We start from the raw sequence: 21,277 nt of genomic DNA, 5'->3' as shown, positions 1-21,277 counted from the left end.
CAGTCAATGTACGTTTAAATTAGGCGTAGCTACATTTTTGAAAGATTATAGAGACATTTCTGGAAAAAAGTGGTACAATTTCTCCAAAAAAGTTGAAACATTTCTAGAAAAAAGTGGTAAGATTTAAAAAAAAAAAAAAAAAAAAAAAAAAACTTAAATTAATAAATTAATTAGAAGAAAGTGGTAAAATTTTATTTTCTTTTTTAGAACAATGTGGTAAAATTTCAACAAAAAAAAATGTGTGAAACAATAATAAAACAAGTGGTAAAAGTAAAATATAGTATGTAGTCAATAGTTTTAAAAAATTGAGAAGAAACTGGTAAAATTCTTGTAAAAGTGGTAAAATTTCTCAAAAAATTATAGAAAAATGTGGTAAAATTTCTCCAAAAAAGGGGGGGCAAACAATAATACAAAAACATGTCTTTTAAAAAATTGTAAAAAAAAAAAAAAAAAAAAAAAGTAGAAAAAGTAGCAGCATTTCAACTTTCTTTCTCACTTCACCTTCTCTGCTCAGTGCCTGTGGGTGCTGTGTGCACACGGCCCTGCAGTCTCATGCCCTTTTACGGGCATTGATGGGGCAGTTACCTATGCTAATCCTATGTTAATTAGACTCACCTGGCACACGCCCTCAACTTACGAGGAGATGGCCTAAGAACACAGCTGCGAACAATTCTGAGGCTTACGAACGCGTTGATGAATCTGACGTAGGGTTTTCTTAAGGAACTTCTTAAGAACAACTTAAGAAAGAATCTAAGAAGGTTCTTAAGAAGATATTGGTGAATGAGGCCCATTGTTATTTGGAAAATATAAAATGAACCCTCAAGTTGAATTGAAAATTGACAACATAATAACCATAGAAAGAGTTTACCAACATTTCTGGGTGTGGTTGTTGATCATAAAATCAGCTGGAAACCACATATTAATCATGTCAAAGCAAAAATAGCAAAAATCACATTCTGGACTATGAATCACTACATATTCTGTACAAGGCACTCATACTTCCATATCTGAGCTACTGTGTGGAGATATGGGGTAATACCTACAGTTCCAACCTACAGCCGTTATGCACGTTACAATAAGAATCGTCAATAACACTGGATATCTTGAGCATACAAACACATTATTCATTAAAGCACAGACTCTGAAAAGGTACAAAACCTGTTTTTGGAAAGGCAGGGAGGGTAAAGCTGAGAGGGGAACTGCATTTTAAGAGTTAATGTCAGGACAACTCTGAAAAGTCTGTGCATAACAGTCTGGAGAATGGATATGCATAATGTGTTACTTATTTTATATGACTTTTTTTTCCTCTTTCTTTGTCTTTTTTAATATGTTCGAAATAAAGACTAATCAATCAATCAATCAATCAATCAATCAATCAATCAATCAATCAATCAGTTTTATAATGAATGATAAAGAATCCGTTAAAAGCAAGGCTAAAAAGGTAGGTCTACAGTTTGCTTTTATGATGAAGATGTTGATGTTGATGATGATGATGATGATGATGATGATGATGATGATGATGATGATGATGATGATGATGATGAAGATGATGTCACTGTCTCTCTGCAGTTTCACCTTCAACCCGAAGGAGGGCATCGACAATCCAGCTCTGGTCACAGACGATGCAGGTAAAAACTGTCAAAGCTTTCCAATAGCCCCGCCCCTTTCTCCCTTGGCCCCGCCCCTTTCTCCCTTGGTCTCGCCCCTTTCACCTCTAGCCCCGCCCCTTTCTCCTCTGGTCTCACCCCCTTCACCTCTGGCCTCGCCCCCTTCTCCCTTGGTCTCGCCCCTTTCACCTCTAGCCCCGCCCCCTTCACCTCTGACCTCGCCCCTTTCTCCCTTGGCCCCGCCCCTTTCTCCTCTGGTCTCGCCCCCTTCACCTCTGGCCTCGCCCCTTTCTCCCTTGGTCTCGCCCCTTTCACCTCTAGCCCCGCCCCTTTCTCCTCTGGTCTCGCCCCCTTCACCTCTAGCCCCGCCCCTTTCTCCTCTGGTCTCGCCCCCTCACCTCTGGCCTCGCCCCTTTCTCCTCTGGTCTCGCCCCTTTCTCCTCTAGCCCCGCCCCTTTCTCCTCTGGTCTCGCCCCCTCACCTCTGGCCTCGCCCCTTTCTCCTCTGGTCTCGCCCCTTTCTCCTCTGGTCTCGCCCCTTTCTCCTCTGGTCTCGCCCCTTTCTCCTCTAGCCCCGCCCCTTTCTCCTCTGGTCTCACCCCCTCACCTCTGGTCTCGCCCCTTTCTCCTCTGGTCTCGCCCCTTTCTCCTCTAGCCCCGCCCCTTTCTCCTCTGGTCTCGCCCCCTCACCTCTGGTCTCGCCCCTTTCTCCTCTGGTCTCGCCCCTTTCTCCTCTGGTCTCGCCCCTTTCTCCTCTGGTCTCGCCCCTTTCTCTTCTGGCCCCGCCCCTTTCTCCTCTGGCCTCGCCCCTTTCTCCTCTGGCCTCGCCCCTTTCTCCTCTGGTCTCGCCCCTTTCTCCTCTGGTCTCGCCCCTTTCTCCTCTGGTCTCGCCCCTTTCTCCTCTGGCCTCGCCCCTTTCTCCCTTGGCCCCGCCCCTTTCTCTTCTGGCCCCGCCCCTTTCTCCTCTGGCCTCGCCCCCTTTCTCCTCTAGCCTCGCCCCCTTTCCTCCGGCCCCGCCCCCTTTCCTCCTCTAGCCTCGCCTTCTTTCCTCCTCTGGCCTCGCCCTCTTTCCTCCTCTGGCCTCGCCCTCTTTCCTCCTCTGGCCTCGCCCCCTTTCTCCTCTGGCCTCGCCCCCTTTCTCCTCTAGCCTCGCCCCCTTTCTCCTCTAGCCTCGCCCCCTTTCTCCTCTGGCCACGCCCTCTTTCCTCCTCTGGCCTCGCCCCCTTTCTCCTCTAGCCTCGCCCCCTTTCTCCTCTAGCCTCGCCCCCTTTCTCCTCTGGCCACGCCCTCTTTCCTCCTCTGGCCTCGCCCCCTTTCTCCTCTAGCCTCGCCCCCTTTCTCCTCTAGCCTCGCCCCATTTCCTCCTCTAGCCTCGCCCCCTTTCTCCTCTGGCCTCGCCCCTTTCTCCTCTGGCCTCACCCTCTTTCCTCCTCTAGCCTCGCCCCCTTTCCTCCTCTGGTCTCGCCCCCTTTCTCCTCTGGTCTCGCCCCTTTCTCCTCTGGTCTCGCCCCTTTCTCTTCTGGCCCCGCCCCTTTCTCCTCTGGTCTCGCCCCTTTCTCCTCTGGTCTCGCCCCTTTCTCCTCTGGCCTCACCCTCTTTCCTCCTCTAGCCTCGCCCCCTTTCCTCCTCTGGTCTCGCCCCCTTTCTCCTCTGGTCTCGCCCCTTTCTCCTCTGGTCTCGCCCCTTTCTCTTCTGGCCCCGCCCCTTTCTCCTCTAGCCTCGCCCCTTTCTCCTCTGGTCTCGCCCCTTTCTCCTCTGGTCTCGCCCCCTTCACCTCTGGCCTCGCCCCTTTCTCCTCTGGTCTCACCCCCTTCACCTCTGGCCTCGCCCCTTTCTCCCTTGGCCCCGCCCCTTTCTCTTCTGGCCCCGCCCCTTTCTCCTCTGGCCTCGCCCCCTTTCTCCTCTAGCCTCGCCCCCTTTCCTCCGGCCCCGCCCCCTTTCCTCCTCTAGCCTCGCCTTCTTTCCTCCTCTGGCCTCGCCCTCTTTCCTCCTCTGGCCTCGCCCTCTTTCCTCCTCTGGCCTCGCCCCCTTTCTCCTCTGGCCTCGCCCCCTTTCTCCTCTAGCCTCGCCCCCTTTCTCCTCTAGCCTCGCCCCCTTTCTCCTCTGGCCACGCCCTCTTTCCTCCTCTGGCCTCGCCCCCTTTCTCCTCTAGCCTCGCCCCCTTTCTCCTCTAGCCTCGCCCCCTTTTCTCCTCTAGCCTCGCCCCCTTTCTCCTCTGGCCTCGCCCCTTTCTCCTCTGGCCTCACCCCCTTTCCTCCTCTAGCCTCGCCCCTTTCTCCTCTGGCCTCGCCCCCTTTCTCCTCTGGCCTCGCCCCCTTTCCTCCTCTAGCCTCGCCCCCTTTCTCCTCTGGCCTCGCCCCCTTTCCTCCTCTAGCCTCGCCCCTTTCTCCTCTGGCCTCGCCCCCTTTCTCCTCTGGCCTCGCCCCCTTTCCTCCTCTAGCCTCGCCCTCTTTCTCCTCTGGCCCCGCCCCCTTTCTCCTCTGGCCTCGCCCCATTTCGCATCTGGCCCCGCCCCCTTTCTCCCTTGGCCTCGCCCCTTTCACCTCAGACCCCGCCCCTTTCTCCTCTGGCCTCGCCCCATTTCCTCCTCTAGCCTCGCCCCTTTCTCATCTGGCCCTGCCCCTTTTCCTCCTCTAGCCTCGCCCCATTTCCTCCTCTGGCCCCGCCCCCTTTCTCCTCTGGCCTCGCCCCCTTTCTCCTCTGGCCTCGCCCCCTTTCCTCCTCTAGCCTCGCCCCTTTCTCCTCTGGCCCCGCCCCATTTCGCATCTGGACCCGCCCCCTTTCTCCCTTGGCCTCGCCCCTTTCACCTCGGACCCCGCCCCTTTCTCATATGGCCCCGCCCCCTTTCTCATATGGCCCCGCCCCCTTTCTCCTCTGGCCTCGTCCCCTTTCTCCTCCCTTTCTCCTCTAGCCTCGCCCCATTTCCTCCTCTGGCCCCGCCCCCTTTCCTCCTCTGGCCCCGCCCCCTTCTTAACCCTGTCCCTGTGCTGTGTGTAGATCTAGACCTCGGCCTCGGCCCGGTCCCGGTCCCCAGACTGTGCCGGCTGAAGCGTCTCTCTGGCCAGAGCTTCGGCTTCTACCTGCGGACGCCGCCGAGGGGGCGGGGCTTAGAGACGCCGCTGGGTGGGCGGGGCTTAGAGACGCCGCTGGGTGGGCGGGGCTTAGAGGTGCGTGAGGTGGACCCGTGGAGCCCCGCGGAGCAGAGCGGGCTGAGGGACGGAGACCGCGTCCTCGAGGTCAACGAGGACTTTGTGGACCACGTGGACTTGGACAGGGTCAGTGTGTCTCTACTTCTCTGGTCATCTTTAAAGGGATAGTATCATTTTTTTTAAAGTGTGGTTGTATGATCTCCAAATAGCCCCTAGGTACTTTAATTGCAGTAGAAGACTCTCTGCACTCCTCCCGTTAGCAACGCCAGCCCATAATAGCCCTGCCCAGAGATTTACAACATACAGTGTTGTGAACAGACCCAAAGAAACGGCCTATTTTCACGGCCTAAAAGAGGTTTTACCTAAAAAAAATACACAGTTCCATTGTTCACTACTGCAATTAAGGGGCTAATTTAGGGGCTATTTGGAGATCATACAATCCCACTTTTTAAAAAAATGCTACTATCCCTTTAAAGCCATTACTGAAAAACTCCCACCATACATTACAACACTGTTAGATTTAAATCAAGGTTCATATTCAACTGTTTTACTTTTAAAGTCCCCCGGGTACAAGCTGGACTTGGTAAATCTGCATTTTGCCTCCTTGAACCATCTTCAACTCACACTTCAAATCAACGCTCCTCCATCCCATCAACATTATAAACATATCACCTCACACCTCTTTACCACAGTCTGGAACTGCTTTTACATTGTATTTCACTTTTGTAACTGTGTTTTATCCTATGTCCTGTATGTGACTTGTGCTGTGCGTTGTGTTTGGCTTTGAATATTGCTGTGATCTCGACGACATTGCAAATGAGGGTAAAACCTCAATGTCCTTGTGAGAATAAATAAAGGTTTGAATGAATGAATGAATGAATGAATGAATGAATGATTGGCTGCTGTGCGTTGATCTGCAGGTGGCGAGGAGGATCCAGTCCTGCGGGTCTCACCTGTTCCTCCTGGTGCTGAGGCCCGACGAGTACCAGCAGGTCTGTTCCTCATCGCTATTCATCTGTATTGATCTGATTGGCTCTGATCGGCTGTAGAGCTTCATGCTGGATCGTTGCACAGCAGCTGTGTAGTCTAATGTGTTGTAGTGGGTAAACTGCTTTCTAGGTGGTAAACTGTTCATACTTGTATCACATAGACTGTTTTACATAACTGTTTTATATCAAGGACCCAAAACTGACACAAATTAGACCACGGACCCCCATTGGACACAACACCAGAAATACACAAACTATCAATGTACGTTTAAATTAGGCGTAGCTACATTTTTGAAAGATTATAGAGAAATTTCTGGAAAAAAGTGGTAAGATTAAAAAAAATTTTTTTTTAAATAAACAAAACAGTTTACGATTTTTTAGAAAAAAGTGGTAAAATTTCTCAAAAGAATTCTAGAAAAAGCGAAAAAAGTGGTAAGATTTCACAAAAAATTGTAGAAAATGTGGTACAATTTCTCTCTCAAAGAAAAGCGGCAAACAAAAACACAAAAATGGGTGAAATCTCTTGAAAAAAGAAAAAACAAGTAAAAAAGAAAAATTGAGAAGAAACTGGTGAAATTTCTCTAGGAAATCTAGGAAAAGTGATAACATTTGCATATTTGATCATTATTATTGTTAATATTATTGAACATAGCTGCGAAGATGAGGTTCATAATTTAAGTTGACTGTTTGATTATTCTATATTCATTGGGTCTCATTCATGAAACGTGAGCAGCACGGATTTGTGTGTAAACCCTGAGCAGCGCAAATTTACGTGGATTTCCGCATTCATCAATCTTTTAGTAGTGCTGATTTTTTCGTAGCTACTCACAAAATCTACACCTGCTCCTGACTGTGTGTAGCGCTTGTGTAAATGTAGGAATGCAAATAAATACTGCTTGTCACTGTTGAAAATTACAATTTTAATCCGTATTACTCTCTCTCATGTTCAAAATAGGCCGGCACCTTTGAAACACGTAATTTAAACATGACAAACAATTAGAAATATTTGGAGAGAGAGACGTTTTAGGGATCGGACACGCACAAACACTTCAAGGCTCCATCTAATGATGATAATAATCTGATATAAAACCGGAAAAAACTTTTTTGTGTTGCTACAGTAGGCAGGCTCGGCGGACGCACACTTCACCCTGCGCAGCAGCGCAGTCAGCACCGGTTTGGATGGAGCTGTGACAGACGGCTGGTGCTTCTGTAACAATATAACCTGCCTATATAACTTCATGTGTTGATACAACCATGCTCCTCTACAGCTGAGGCTGTGAAGAGACTCCTCCTCCCGTCACTGCTGTAGCTCTGTAGTTGTGTGTATTTTTTTATTTTTTTTTCATGTTTCATATCAAACTATTCTGGCTTTACTTCTTAAACGGTTCTTTAATCAACCAAGGATAGGCCTACTTAATTCACTACATCTGTTTCTTCCCTCCACGCCTTTGACCTGTCCCAGTCATACCACTACTAACAGAAGAGAATTAAATATTTTTTCTGGACTCCACTTCACCCAAAATGACTTCGATCCGTGATCTCTCTTTTTTTCTCTCTCCCTCTTTCCTTGATTGCGTCATGGCCGCAGGTGAGCAGGATGCACCTACCTCCTAATATGGTGGTCAGGATCTCCTTATATGGCTATTCATGTATGGAGATCTATGCTAATTGCTGATCAAGGGGGCGTGTTGTTAGTTTACGATGGGTTGGCATTCATGAAGTTACACACGTGTTTACGATCAAATCTGAGTTTCCCGCACCGTTCATGAATCCGGAGTAGAGTTTTAGTAGCGTGAGTTTTTATGTGCAAATCTACACACAGATTTACTCATGTTTCATGAATGAGACCCACTGTGTTTATTGTGATGAGCCACCTCCCAGGAAATGATGACACCAAAGGGGAGAGTGGGACGGCTGTTATTTCGTGTGACTTTTCTTTTAGCGTGAATCTTAAGTTGTGTGTGTGAACTCTGTAAACCAGACACGAGTAAATCGCTGTTTTTGATTCAAGACATGCAGTGATTGTTTTTATATTGAGAGTTAAGAGTTTAGGAAAGAGCTGAGATGAGCTGATCCAACAGCTGATTGGTCGTCATGTGTCTCCATCTCCAGGCTGCGTCCACTGGACTGGACCTGAGGACTCTGGCCCAGCGGTCCAAGGGGGACGGCTGGTCCAGACCCAGACTGTGTCACATCCGCAGAGACCTGGACCGAGGCCTGGGGATGAGCGTCCAGCCGCTGGACGGTATGACCGCTTTAGACTGCCGAACGGTCAGACCTCTGTTAGACCTCTGTTAGACCTCTGTTAGACCTCTGGACGGTTAGACCTCTGTTAGACCTCTGGACGGTTAGACCTCTGTTAGACCTCTGGACGGTTAGACCTCTGTTAGACCTCTGTTAGACCTCTGTTAGACCTCTGTTAGACCTCTGGACGGTTAGACCTCTGTTAGACCTCTGGACGGTTAGACCTCTGTTAGACCTCAGTTAGACCTCTGTTAGACCTCTGTTAGACCTCTGTTAGACCTCTGGACGGTTAGACCTCTGTTAGACCTCTGGACGGTTAGACCTCTGTTAGACCTCTGTTAGACCTCTGTTAGACCTCTGGACGGTTAGACCTCTGTTAGACCTCTGTTAGACCTCTGTTAGACCTCTGTTAGACCTCTGTTAGACCTCTGTTAGACCTCTGTTAGACCTCTGTTAGACCTCTGGACGGTTAGACCTCTGTTAGACCTCTGGACGGTTAGACCTCTGTTAGACCTCTGTTAGACCTCAGTTAGACCTCAGTTAGACCTCTGTTAGACCTCTGTTAGACCTCTGGACTGTTAGACCTCTGTTAGACCTCTGTTAGACCTCTGTTAGACCTCTGGACGGTTAGACCTCTGTTAGACCTCTGTTAGACCTCTGGACTGTTAGACCTCTGTTAGACCTCTGTTAGACCTCTGTTAGACCTCTGGACTGTTAGACCTCTGTTAGACCTCTGTTAGACCTCTGGACTGTTAGACCTCTGTTAGACCTCTGTTAGACCTCTGTTAGACCTCTGGACTGTTAGACCTCTGTTAGACCTCTGTTAGACCTCTGGACTGTTAGACCTCTGTTAGACCTCTGTTAGACCTCTGGACGGTTAGACCTCTGTTAGACCTCTGTTAGACCTCTGTTAGACCTCTGGACTGTTAGACCTCTGGACTGTTAGACCTCTGGACAGTTAGACCTCTGGACCTTTAGACCGCCGGACTGTTAGACCTCTGTTAGACCTCTGGACGGTTAGACTTCTGGACGGTTAGACCTCTGTTAGACCTCTGGACTGTTAGACCTCTGGACGGTTAGACCTCTGTTAGACCTCTGTTAGACCTCTGGACTGTTAGACCTCTGGACTGTTAGACCTCTGGACAGTTAGACCTCTGGACCTTTAGACCGCCGGACTGTTAGACCTCTGTTAGACCTCTGGACGGTTAGACTTCTGGACAGTTAGACCGCTGGACTACCTCCCGACCTCTGACCTGTCAATCAAACTGACCTCTTCATGTCAACAAGTGAAGCTTTAGGCCTGTCCCAATTCTCCCCCTAGCCCTGAATATTTGCCCTAACCCTACATTTTGTGCATTCTCCTGTAGGGGTAGGGTGTCCCATTACTCTAGGGAGCAAGGGGAAGTGCGATTTTGCCCTTAAAATCAGCACTCAAAATGTAGTGAGGTCCAATGCGGGCTTAAAACGAAGTGGAAAATTACATTACCCATTTTCACGCCCGATTACCGTTTAGACAAATCTGAAATGCTTGAAGAAACATTATTATTTGTCCGTGTGTGTTTTGTGTCGCTATGTGTGGTATTTATTGGGGGAATCACGGTGTCGCATCTGTGGCTGCAACTGACAGGGACAGCTAACGGCGGCAGTAACGGTAACGGCAGTAGCTAAGCTAACGGCGGTAGCTAAGCTACCATCAGGACGTCAGCTGTTAAAACCCTCCCGTTGTGGGGCACGACATGAAACTACTCCAGTTAGCTCAGTCATGTTGGAACTCAGATATCCGCTGGAGAAAATATTTTTTCATGGAGCGTTTATTGAGTCACTGAGTTATTAAAGTTAAACAGGTAGCTAACCGTTAGCCCGGCTAATCTATGATAACCATGACTAATTACAAAAATGGTTTAGACTGAGATAAACAAACACAGCCAACGCAACAGGCAACACAACAGCTGGAACCGCCGGCATTTTTCCTGAATGAAAATAGTAGCACGCTCCACCGGTAGAATTGTAAACATGTGACGTATGTTATCACGTTCGCTATGTTCGCTACACTAGTGGTTCCCATTTCCATAGGGAAAGATTTTCAGCCACTTTCCCTCAACGAGGGGAATTTACGGTTGAGGGCACTCAAAACCAAGTGGAAGTTTTAAGGGGGAGAAATGGGACAGGGCCTTTGTCTCTAAGTGAAGCCCCTACGAGGGCTTTATGGCCATACGCACTAGAGCTATGGGAAATGCAGTCTTCATTCTGCTTCACCAACGCCTCTGTCCACAACGGTCGCCAGAATCAACACAAAATGAAAGTTCTTTGTAGGGACTTTAAAGCCCCAGTACGGAGCTTTTAACTGGATACGCTAAAGTCTGTGGTTTCTGCTGATGTGTCTCTGTTTCCTACAACAGCTAATGAGTCCATCAGTGTGAAGCTATTTCTACGTAGTCTAATTCTAGACCTCTGGAAGGCATGGTCTGGTCGGACCACTGACCAAACCAGACTAATAGATACATTACGCTGCTAAAAAAAATAATAATAGTCTTTCTGACGTTTCCAAAACAAATCTACACGCGCCGGCCAGAGAAACGTCTTCATGACGGAGGGAAATGCAGTCTTTGGTCCACAGCGGTGGCCAGAATCAACACTACATGAGAGTTCTTTGTAGGGACTTTAAAGGAACTTGGGTCAGGATCAAGAAATAAGTCTCATTAGTGGCTAAGTAAACTACCAATGTTTATTTTAGTGTAACTTTTGTATATTATATTTACATTTTTTAGGACTTTGCGTGGCGGTGGGTGGTTTGCTGGACTTAGCAGAATCCATCACAACCCAAACACTAGTTTGGATCCACCACGCTCGTCTTCTTTCCGTATCCAAGTCGAAAGCCGTCGAGGACGTCGTATACGCAGGACTAAGCGGGAAGCTCGGACTCAGAGTTGCAGCACGTTATGCAGCACACAGTCTGTTGAAGGCAACGGAGGGATCCGCCTCGTCACCCATTAGCATTAAAACACTTAAAGCTATCAGTCAGCGATCCGGTGGTTGTGTCTAACTTCCTGTCAGCAGATGGAGTTAGCAGCCCCCGCCCTCGTCATGGATCTATTGGTCCTCGTCCCTACGTCACCACATTCAGGCGCATCCCTTGGCTGCACACACAGAGAGGACTGCCCCTTTATGCCGTTCTCTCTCCTCATTGGATAAAGGTTGTAGGATACAAGGAAAGTTTTCTCCTGGGCTCAGAGCAGAGCAGAGTGACTGACAGACCCGTGTTTCAGACCAAACACTCTATAGAAGTGATTGCTGTCGGAAGATACAACTATTTAAGACTTAGATTAACACAAACACTCACCTGACTTCAGCTTTAATACCGTATTTCCTCTAATAGTAGCCGGTATCTATTTAATAGCCGGGTCTGTTATAATGGCCGGGGGCGTGGTTTACACGAACAAATAAAGGCCGGCCCCAAATACAGGCCGGGTCAATGGGAAAAAAACAAACAAACAGAAAAAACCTGAATTTCAGTCACTGTGGATGCACTGGTCTCAGGCGGCCAAACACGGATGCAGTAACCCACAAGTGCCAGCAGATGGCAGTAGCTAGATCTGAAGTGCCACATGAACCCACGCTTCAAGGAAACAGTCACTGACAACTCGACCGAAGAGAGCTTTAGCAGCATGGCGTGTCACTACCCGATTTGCGACGCTACCCGATCTGTGACAAAACTGGTCACTTGTGCTCCAGCGTTTATTAGCCTAATCCTGTCCAGCTGATCGCTGCTGTTGCGGTACCTGCTACAGTAATGTGTAAAAAAAATATAATTAATTGTAGGCAGAATGAAAACTGAGCACGGTAACTGTCAAATTTGAGCACCAGCATGAAACAGAGGAAGAAATAATAGCCTCTCTCAAATATAAGCCGGTCTCCAATACAGGCCGGTTCCCCTGGGCAGCTAAAGTAAATAAAGGCCTCGGCCTCTATTAGAGGAAATACGGTACATGTTTATTTTTTCACAAATCCCAAGTTCCTTTAACTTGTTCAAACCCGTGGCTGTTCAGTCAATCAATAGTCAATAGTCAATCAATCGATCCGTTAAGGAAACTCAGCTGTTTATGATCCTCCATCTCCTGACTGACCTCACAGACGATGATGATGATGATGGTGATGATGATGATGAAGATGATGATGAAGATGATGATGAAGATGGTGATGGTGATGATGATGAAGATGATGATGATGATGATGATGAAGATGATGATGAAGATGATGATGATGATGATGATGGCGTGTCCTCAGGTCAGAAGGGCCAGTACGTGGTGACCACGGTGGGCGGCGGTCCGGCAGAGAGCGCCGGCGTCTGCAGCGGAGACAAACTGATCTGGATCGATGGAGCCGTGACGTCATCGCTCACTCACTCCGCCCTCAGCAGAATGGTACGGTCCGGTCTGAATGGTACGGTCCGGTCTGAATGGTATGGTCTGGTCTGAATGGTACGATCTGAATGGTACGGTCCAATCTGAATGGTACGGTCTGGTCTGAATGGTACGATCTGAATGGTACGGTCCAATCTGAATGGTACGATCTGAATGGTATGGTCTGGTCTGAATGGTACGATCTGAATGGTACGGTCCAGTCTGAATGGTACGGTCTGGTCTGAATGGTACGGTCCGGTCTGAATGGTACGGTCTGGTCTGAATGGTCCAATCTGAATGGTACGGTCCAGTCTGAATGGTACGGTCTGGTCTGAATGGTACGGTCTGAATGGTACGGTCTGGTCTGAATGGTACGATCTGAATGGTACGGTCTGGTCTGAATGGTACGGTCCAGTCTGAATGGTACGATCTGAATGGTACGGTCTGGTCTGAATGGTACGGTCTAGTCTGAATGGTACGATCTGAATGGTACGGTCTGGTCTGAATGGTACGGTCTAGTCTGAATGGTACGATCTGAATGGTACGGTCTGGTCTGAATGGTACGGTCCAGTCTGAATGGTACGATCTGAATGGTACGGTCTGGTCTGAATGGTACGGTCTAGTCTGAATGGTACGATCTGAATGGTACGGTCTGGTCTGAATGGTACGGTCCAGTCTGAATGGTACGATCTGAATGGTACGGTCTGGTCTGAATGGTACGGTCTGGTCTGAATGGTACGATCTGAATTGGCTCGTTCGAGATGAACTGCGCCTCGTCTGGACGGTCGGCGAGAGCAGGCGGCAGCAGCAGGGGGCGGTGACAGAAAGCTGCAGTCAAGTCGGACAGTTTCCAGCCGCCGTCAATACAAATAGGAAGTCACCAAAGTATATATTGTATTTCTTATGCTCTACTATTATCCCATAAATAACCAATATATTTCTCAGAACAGAAGTTTGACTCAGTGTGAATATTTTTTTAAGCAGTAGGCCTACAACATGAGATTCATATAATCTAGAATTATACCAGAGACGTTCTAATATGAAGATATAGAAGGACATTGATTATACAACAACACGTATTGTTTGCTGTCCTAACACCGGCGATCGATTCTGCGCACGCCTGGCTCATCTCAAACGCACCTATTGTCTGGTCTGAATGGTACGGTCTGGTCTGAATGGTACGGTCCGAATGGTACGGTCTGAATGGTACGGTCTGGTCCGAATGGTATGGTCCGAATGTTACGTTCCGAATGGTACAGTCCAAATACGGTCTGGTCTGAATGGTACGGTCTGGTCCCAATGCTACGGTCCCAATGGTACGGTCTGAATGGTACGGTCTGAATGGTACGGTCTGAATGGTACGGTCTGCTGTGAATGGTACGGTCTGAATGGTACGGTCTGCTGTGAATGGTACAATCTGAATGGTACGGTCTGCTGTGAATGGTACGATCTGAATGGTACAGTCTGAATGGTACGGTCTGCTGTGAATGGTACGGTCAGAATGGTACGGTCTGAATGGTACGGTCTGCTGTGAATGGTACGGTCTGAATGGTACAGTCTGAATGGTACGGTCTGCTGTGAATGGTACGGTCTGAATGGTACGATCTGAATGGTATGGTCTGCTGTGAATGGTACGGTCTGAATGGTACGGTCTGCTGTGAATGGTACGATCTGAATGGTCTAGTCTATGACCAGTCCACCACAGTGCACGGCATGTGTGAATGTGTTTGTTTGTATGAACTGCTGCTGTAAGGCAAACTTTACTTTACTTTACTTTACTGTGTGTGTTTGTCAGTTGAAGAGGGGCGTTGCCTCGGTGACGGTGCTGGTCGTGGACCGGGACAGCGAGGCGTCCTACGTCCGGAGGAGACTTCCCATCATGCCCCTGGTGGCCCAGAGCAGCCAGCTGCCCCACGCCGCCAAGACGCTGCAGCTGGTGAAAGGTCCAGACGGCTTCGGCTTCCTGCTGAGGCAGGAGAGGCTGCAGGGCTCGCCACGCACAGGTGAGACCACTGACCGACAGGTGAGACCACTGACTGACCGACTGACTGACAGGTGAGACAACTGACCGACAGGTGAGACCACTGACTGACCGACTGACTGACCGACTGACTGACAGGTGAGACAACAGACTGACCGACAGGTGAGACGACTGACCAGTAGGTAAGACGACTGACCGGTAGGTAAGACGAACCGACTGACCGACAGGTGAGACGACTGACCGATAGGTAAGACGACTGACCGGTAGGTAAGACCGACTGACTGACCGACAGGTGAGACGACTGACTGATAGGTAAGACCGACTGACTGACTACTGACCGACAGGAGAGGCTGGAGGGCTCGCTGCGCACAGGTGAGAATGACTGACTGACCGACAGGTGAGACGACTGACTGACTGACTGACTGACTGACCGACTGGTAAGACTGACCAATAGGTAAGACTGACCGACTGACTCGCCACGCACAGGTGAGAATGACTGACTGACCTACTGGTGAGACGACTAACTGACCGACCGACCGACAGCTTGTGTTCAGGCCTGTTTGTGGACAGTCAAAAAAGAAAAGTCCACTCCCCCTCATGTGGACTAAGGGCTGGGAGAAGTTTCAGAGTCCTCCGTGGCTTCTCTGAGTTACAGGGGGTCTCGGCGTAGCAGTGCATGTCCATATGACGGTTGCTAATGGATACCAACTGTCTTCGTAACAAAAAGACACACCAAAAAACATCCAGATACCTCCATGCTGCTCGTATGTAATGTCTGTCTTGTATTGAAGCCCCAAAATGTGAAATTGTCCTGAAATATTGAAATAAGTCTATATTTCAAGCTGTTGTGTTTGCTTCAAAATGTTGTCCAATGGGGGTCCGTGGTCTAGTTTGTGTCAGTTTTGGGTCCTTGATATAAAACAGTTAGAGAACCAGCGTCTATGTGATACTAGTATGAAAGCAGTTTACCCACTACAACACATCAGACTACACCACTGGTTGCTAGGTAACAGCAGTTTACCCACTACAACACATCAGACTACACCACTGGTTGCTAGGTAACAGCACTTTACCTACTACAACACATCAGAGTCCTGCACGGGTCCAATTTTGGAAACCCGCGCCCGCCCGACCCGACCCGTCACCCGTGATTATTTTTGACTACAACCCGGATCCGACCCGCCCGTCAATATTAAGACCCGCTGCCCGACCCGCTGCCCGTTAGATCGCCGTCATCACCGCCGATAACGGGGATAGCCTATAGACGTACTCTCTAGAAAAAAGAAAAGAAAAGAGAGAGAGAGGGGGGAGCGTACTCTTTCGCGGCTATTTCCGGAACGGAGAATGAAAGCGACGTAATTCTTCTTTTAATGAAAGCAGGACACTTCAGCCTTTACATTGATCCCATCGGTGTGTTTGTAGCTTTTACCCAGAAGCTGAGCAGTCAAGCCATGACAGGCTAAACTCCAGGGAAAGCTGTGAGCGGTCACACGAGCGGCCAAAGATCGTTTATTTACATCAAGATGCTGCTCTGTTGTTGCCGTGAGTGATAAAAAAAAAAAAGATTTGCTACGCTGGTTCATGCAGCTGCACGTGAGTTTTTCTCTGTAGGCCGACACATACACCCGCTACCCACCCGCGGTCATTTGAGTTCCGCCCGTGCCCGACCCGTGAATTTTCACAAGACAGCTGATCCACCCGTTGAACACTGTTTTTGCGGGGTACCCGTCGGATACCCGCGGGGATCCAACCCGATGCAGGACTCTGCAACACATCAGACTACACCACTGGTTGCTAGGTAACAGCAGTTTACCCACTACAACACCTCAGACTACACCGCTGGTTGCTAGGTAACAGCAGTTTACCCACTACAACACCTCAGACTACACCGCTGGTTGCTAGGTAAAAGTCTGGTATGGTCTAACTCTCTGTTCCAGCCCACGTGCTGCGCGAGGTGGACTCTGGGTTAGGGTTAGTCACATCAGACTACACCGCTGGTTGCTAGGTAACAGCAGTTTACCCACTACAACACATCAGACTACACCACTGGTTGCTAGGTAACAGTCTGGTCTAACCCTCTGTTCCAGCCCACGTGCTGCGCGAGGTGGACTGTGGAAGTCCGGCCGAGGGCGCTGGGATGGAGGACGGAGACCTGCTGCTGGCCGTCAACGGGGAACCGGTGGAGACGATGGAGCACGAAGACATCGTCCAGAGGATCAGACGCAGCGGCGACGCCGTCGTCCTCACCGCCATGTCCATGGCCGGGAGGCGCTTCTACAGACAGGTGGGGGGGGCGGGGTCAGGGCCGCGGTGGGCGGGACTAGACTACATGTGGGCGGAGTCAGGGCCGGGGTTGGACGGGGTCAAACTAGAGGTGGGCGGAGTCAGACTAGAGGTGGGCGGAGTCAGACTAGAGGTGGGCGGAGTCAGACTAGAGGTGGGTGGAGTCAGACTAGAGGTGGGTGGAGTCAGACTAGAGGTGGGCGGAGTCAGACTAGAGGTGGGTGGGGTCAGACTAGAGGTGGGTGGAGTCAGACTAGAGGTGGGTGGAGTCAGACTAGAGGTGGGCGGAGTCAGGGCCGGGGTTGGACGGGGTCAAACTAGAGGTGGGCGGAGTCAGACTAGAGGTGGGCGGAGTCAGACTAGAGGTGGGCGGAGTCAGACTAGAGGTGGGCGGAGTCAGACTAGAGGTGGGCGGAGTCAGACTAGAGGTGGGCGGAGTCAGACTAGAGGTGGGCGGAGTCAGACTAGAGGTGGGCGGGGCCATGGTTTCATCATACAAAGGGACCTTTTTTGACGACCATCTCAAATGTGATGTGAACACAGATTTTATAGGACAACAGAGTTCATCTCCTCAGGAAACTAAAATTCTTTCTCCGTCAGGCCTGTTATCCACCACTTTATTTTCCCATGATCCATTGCGTCACACCACAACAAAAGTGGGCAGTTAGTAGCATTCTAGCGAGCGGCTAACTGGTAGCGTTAGCCACCGGTGTAGGCACCAAATGTCGGAGCTTCGGGCTGCCAAAACCTGATGTTGTCTGATGTGTGTTGTATTATGTATGTAGGCTATATAATGTATACACCCAGTATAATGAATTGCCCCTTGTGGGATTAATAAAGTTGTTTTGAATGTAAATTGGCCAGACTAGGGCTGGACAGACAGGTGTCTCTAACTCTCTGTCCTTCTGCAGTTGGACATTTCTCCTCTGCTGTTTCATGACGAGTGGCGTCTGGACAGGAAGCAGAGCGAAGCCCCGCCCACTGCGCCCACGGAGGGGGCGGGGCCAGACCAGACAGGAGCCAATCAGGTACGACCAAGGGGGCAGTTGTGGGTTCTCCAAGTGCAGGGCCGTTGTCTAGGGGAGAAAGGTGGTGATAACTCTAGGGGCCCAGCGCCCAGTGGGGGCCATAAAAAACCCCAGTAGTCTAATCTTTGTATGACTGATTTATTCTGCGTAAGACCCTGACTAATACTCATAGTACACTGTAAAAACTCAACATCTTTCCAAGAATATTTGTCTTATTTCTTGTCCAAATGTCTCATTTCTAGTCAAAACTAATCTCTTTCCACTTAAAATAAGACTCATTACCTAAAAATGAACTTGTTTTTAGATCATTTTCACTTAAATTCACAATAAATAGAAAAATCTGCCAGTGAAAGTAAGTTTTTTGTGCTTGTAATAAGAAAAACTTGCTCCACTATCAGATTTTTTCAACTTATTCCAAGTGAAAATCTGCTTGAAAGAAGTAAAAAGTGTCTAAAAACAAGCTACTTTTAATATGATGTGTTTTATTTTAAGTAGAATGAGATTTGTTTTGATTAGAAATGACATTTTGACTAGAAATAAGACAAATATTCTTGCTAAGATACTTGAGTTTTTGCAGTGTAATGCTGCATTAGCATCAAAACAAAGAAGGCTAAATAAAAAACGATAATACATACGTAGTCTAAGAAAAAAAAAGGAAAAGTTAGGGGGAGGGGTCCACTTCAGTATTCTTTAAGGGGGCCCAGAACTCCTAGCAACGGCCCTGGGTACGACCAAGGGGGCAGGTGTGGGTTCTCCAAGTGAAGACCACGTCCGTGTTCATAAAGCTGCAGTTCTCCGTCCGGCCTCTGGGGGCAGCAACTCTCCATTGAGCCCCATGTTAAAACAGTCTTCAGACTTTACAGCTTAACCCTCAGGTGACCCTTCAGCCTTTTTCAATTTTTACCCCTGGACAAACATTTCAACTTATAGTGAGAGACATTTAGACATCAGTTACTCCCAAGATACATATAAGGCTGGATCTTGACCTATCATAAAAATCACTTTTGACATGGGTTACAATTTTTTTTTAACCCCTTCCTGGCCTGTTGTTGTTGCAGCAACAACACATGAGATTATTGAAAACACCACACTGCTCATTCACCAACAATGCAGAGTTCTTTTGCAAAACCCATATTCCTCCACCAGGAGGCGCTGCCATTGGACCGATGCTGTCCTTAAGCCTTGGTTATACTTTCGCCTGGCTCCGTTGGCAGTTGGCGCGCGCACCTCGGCAGAGCGCACAGGCGTTTATACTTGCCGCATTCACCATTGCAATATTCGTAGCAAAGACAGTGGGCGGTAGATAAAAAAATACAATAGGGGGCGGTGTTTAGCTCAGTTGGTAGAGCACCCGCCTCATGTGTTGAGGCTATAGTCCTCGCTGCAGGCGGCCCTGGTTCAAGTCCCGCGTCGGACGGCCCTATCCTGCATGTCATTCCCCCCATCTCTGCCTCCCATTTCCTGTCACACTCTCAACTATCCTATCAAATAAAGGCATGAAAAGCCAAAAAAATATACTTAAAAAAATACAATAGGAAGTAGCAGAAGCAACTAAAAACAGAGAAGAAGTAAGCAGGATTTCTCCTGTAGCTCTACTATTTACCTTAATTAAAAAGCTCCGGTGTAATTGTGATAGTTAACTACATGATTTGAAAACCAACCGTCCTTGCAACATCAGTGTAGTAGTTATATAACGTTATCGATCGCTCCATGTATTGATTTTTCGCCGGCTTGTTGTAAACAGATGCACATGGAGGAGAGGAGGGACCGGATTTGCATAGTTCCTCGAGTTCTGGGTCATTTGATGGTCTTTATAACTTAATTACGAGTTGTACAAATGCTAGAGCGTACCAGCTCAGCCAGTCTTCCCTCCAATTCATCCATTTTGAACCGAGCGACACTCGCGCGGCGCGCGCCAAGTTTCAAAATCCTGGAGGTGCGCGACGCGCCAGCGCGCGATGCCGTCGCGAGGTGCGCGTTTACGTCATTTGTGGCGCGCGAGCCTCGCGCACTCGCGACTGCGTCGAGCATAAACCAGACTTTACTCTCTTTTACAGCTCTAGTACAAACCAATCAGCTGTGACTCCGCCCTTTTACACACACACACACACACACACAAGAACAGGAGCAGGAAGTACACACAGGAAGTGAGATGAGGATGCTTGTCAGATGTTCATTAGGGGTGGGAGAAAAAATCGATTCACATAAATATCGCGATATCTTTTCTGATTATTTTTAAATCGATTTCTTTTTTTTTCAAAAATCAATTTTTTAATATTGTGCAATGTGCATTTTTTACATCCAGAGAGTCCAGGTTTTGAAAAGGGTTTCAGTTCACTTTATAATGGAGGATGTTAATTTCTAGGCTCCTACAGTGTTTGTGTTTGTGACTAAAAATCATAGAGAGAATCAGCAATATCGTAGAATCACAATTTAAATCGAATCACCATCCAAAAAATCATAGAAGAATGGAATCGGGAGAAAAGCGAATCGTCCCAGCTCTAATGTTCATGTTTTGTTTTGTTTTTCAGCTGCCAGAGAAAACAGACGACGTCTTCCTGTGATGTCATCAGCACCAGAACCAGAAACTGGACTTTATTTTTCTAATTTGCTGCTGATTCCAGATGAAATGTGTCGTTTTAGTCTCATGACCTGTAACATGTGAAACAAAACAACAGAATTATGTCGTTTTAATATTTAAATATTCACACAAGTTAACATTTACATTTAAATGTTGAACTCTCCCTTTAACATTTACATCTGATTAAGTTAAGATTCCTTTATTTGTAATAAAGGAATTGTTGTAGCTCCTAGAGATGTTCCGTTGATGAAGGAAACAGACTCGACTCTTCTGACAGTGTTAATAAAGTTATATTTAAAGGGATAGTTCAACATTTTGTAAAATTGGCCCATTGTCATAATCCCTACAGTCATAGCAGTAGGTTTGTTACCTTTAATTGTCGGTGCAAGCTATTTTTAGAACGGCGGAGCAGAGCCGTGAGCTGCTCAGAGCTACGCTACGGAGGCTCATTATGGGATTTCTTGGTTTCCCTCATCAAACTCATCAAATACACAATCCAACAACTCCACAACGCTCTGGTGGACAAGTTGTGAGCTGCACATTCACCACACTATGAGATAATAACACAACGTTACCACACAGAGTTGTTTTAGAGGGAAATTCATGCAAAACCACTGATGCACGTTGCCTTCAGGGACAGTTTTTCATCAACAGTCTCTGTATTTCCCTCTAAAACAACTCTGTGTGGTAACGTTGTGTTATTATCTCATAGCGTGGTGAATGTGCAGCTCACAACTTGTCCACCAGAGCGTTGTGGAGTTGTTGGATTGTGTATTTGATGAGTTTGATGAGGGAAACCAAGGGCGCTTTCACACCTGATAGTCCGGACCAAGGTCCGGACTTAATTTTTTTTTTGTTAGATTGTTTCCACATAGTCCAGTAAAGTTCGCTTTCACACTGCTATTATGACAGCGGACTAAAGGATCTACCGACGTCATGACGGATGAGCGTGCGTCTGACGTTAGCGCATAGAAAGTGCTCTGAAAAAAATAAAATAAAAATATGTTTAAAAAAAA

General features: G+C 48.1%; 1 protein-coding gene across 1 annotated transcript; it reads left to right on the top strand.

Moving 5' to 3' along the window:
* Positions 1-1,549: 1,549 nt before the first annotated feature.
* Positions 1,550-20,255, top strand: LOC146959973 (Na(+)/H(+) exchange regulatory cofactor NHE-RF3-like). The gene is made up of 9 exons (XM_085772736.1): positions 1,550-1,628; positions 4,604-4,881; positions 5,676-5,747; positions 7,857-7,989; positions 12,273-12,409; positions 14,184-14,391; positions 16,457-16,653; positions 17,564-17,680; positions 20,212-20,255. The coding sequence occupies exons 1-9, from the start codon at positions 1,550-1,552 to the stop codon at positions 20,242-20,244; spliced, it is 1,254 nt and encodes a 417-aa protein (XP_085628862.1). The 3' UTR covers positions 20,245-20,255.
* The last annotated feature ends 1,022 nt before the right edge of the window (positions 20,256-21,277 follow it).

This window comes from Trachurus japonicus, unplaced genomic scaffold (genome assembly GCF_045865225.1).
Source record: "Trachurus japonicus isolate A0001 unplaced genomic scaffold, Traja_1.0 AP030824.1".
In the NCBI taxonomy this organism is placed as follows: Eukaryota; Metazoa; Chordata; class Actinopteri; order Carangiformes; family Carangidae; genus Trachurus; species Trachurus japonicus.
Note: the sequence above shows the minus strand (reverse complement) of the source record. Positions and strands in the feature narration are given on the sequence as shown.

Coding starts and splice junctions, on each gene's coding strand:
- LOC146959973 (XM_085772736.1), top strand. CDS start 1,550: ATGTCACTGTCTCTCTGCAGTTTCACCTTCAACCCGAAGGAGGGCATC. Junction 1,629..4,603: donor TCTGGTCACAGACGATGCAG/GTAAAAACTGTC, acceptor TGCTGTGTGTAG/ATCTAGACCTCGGCCTCGGC. Junction 12,410..14,183: donor ACTCCGCCCTCAGCAGAATG/GTACGGTCCGGT, acceptor TGTGTTTGTCAG/TTGAAGAGGGGCGTTGCCTC.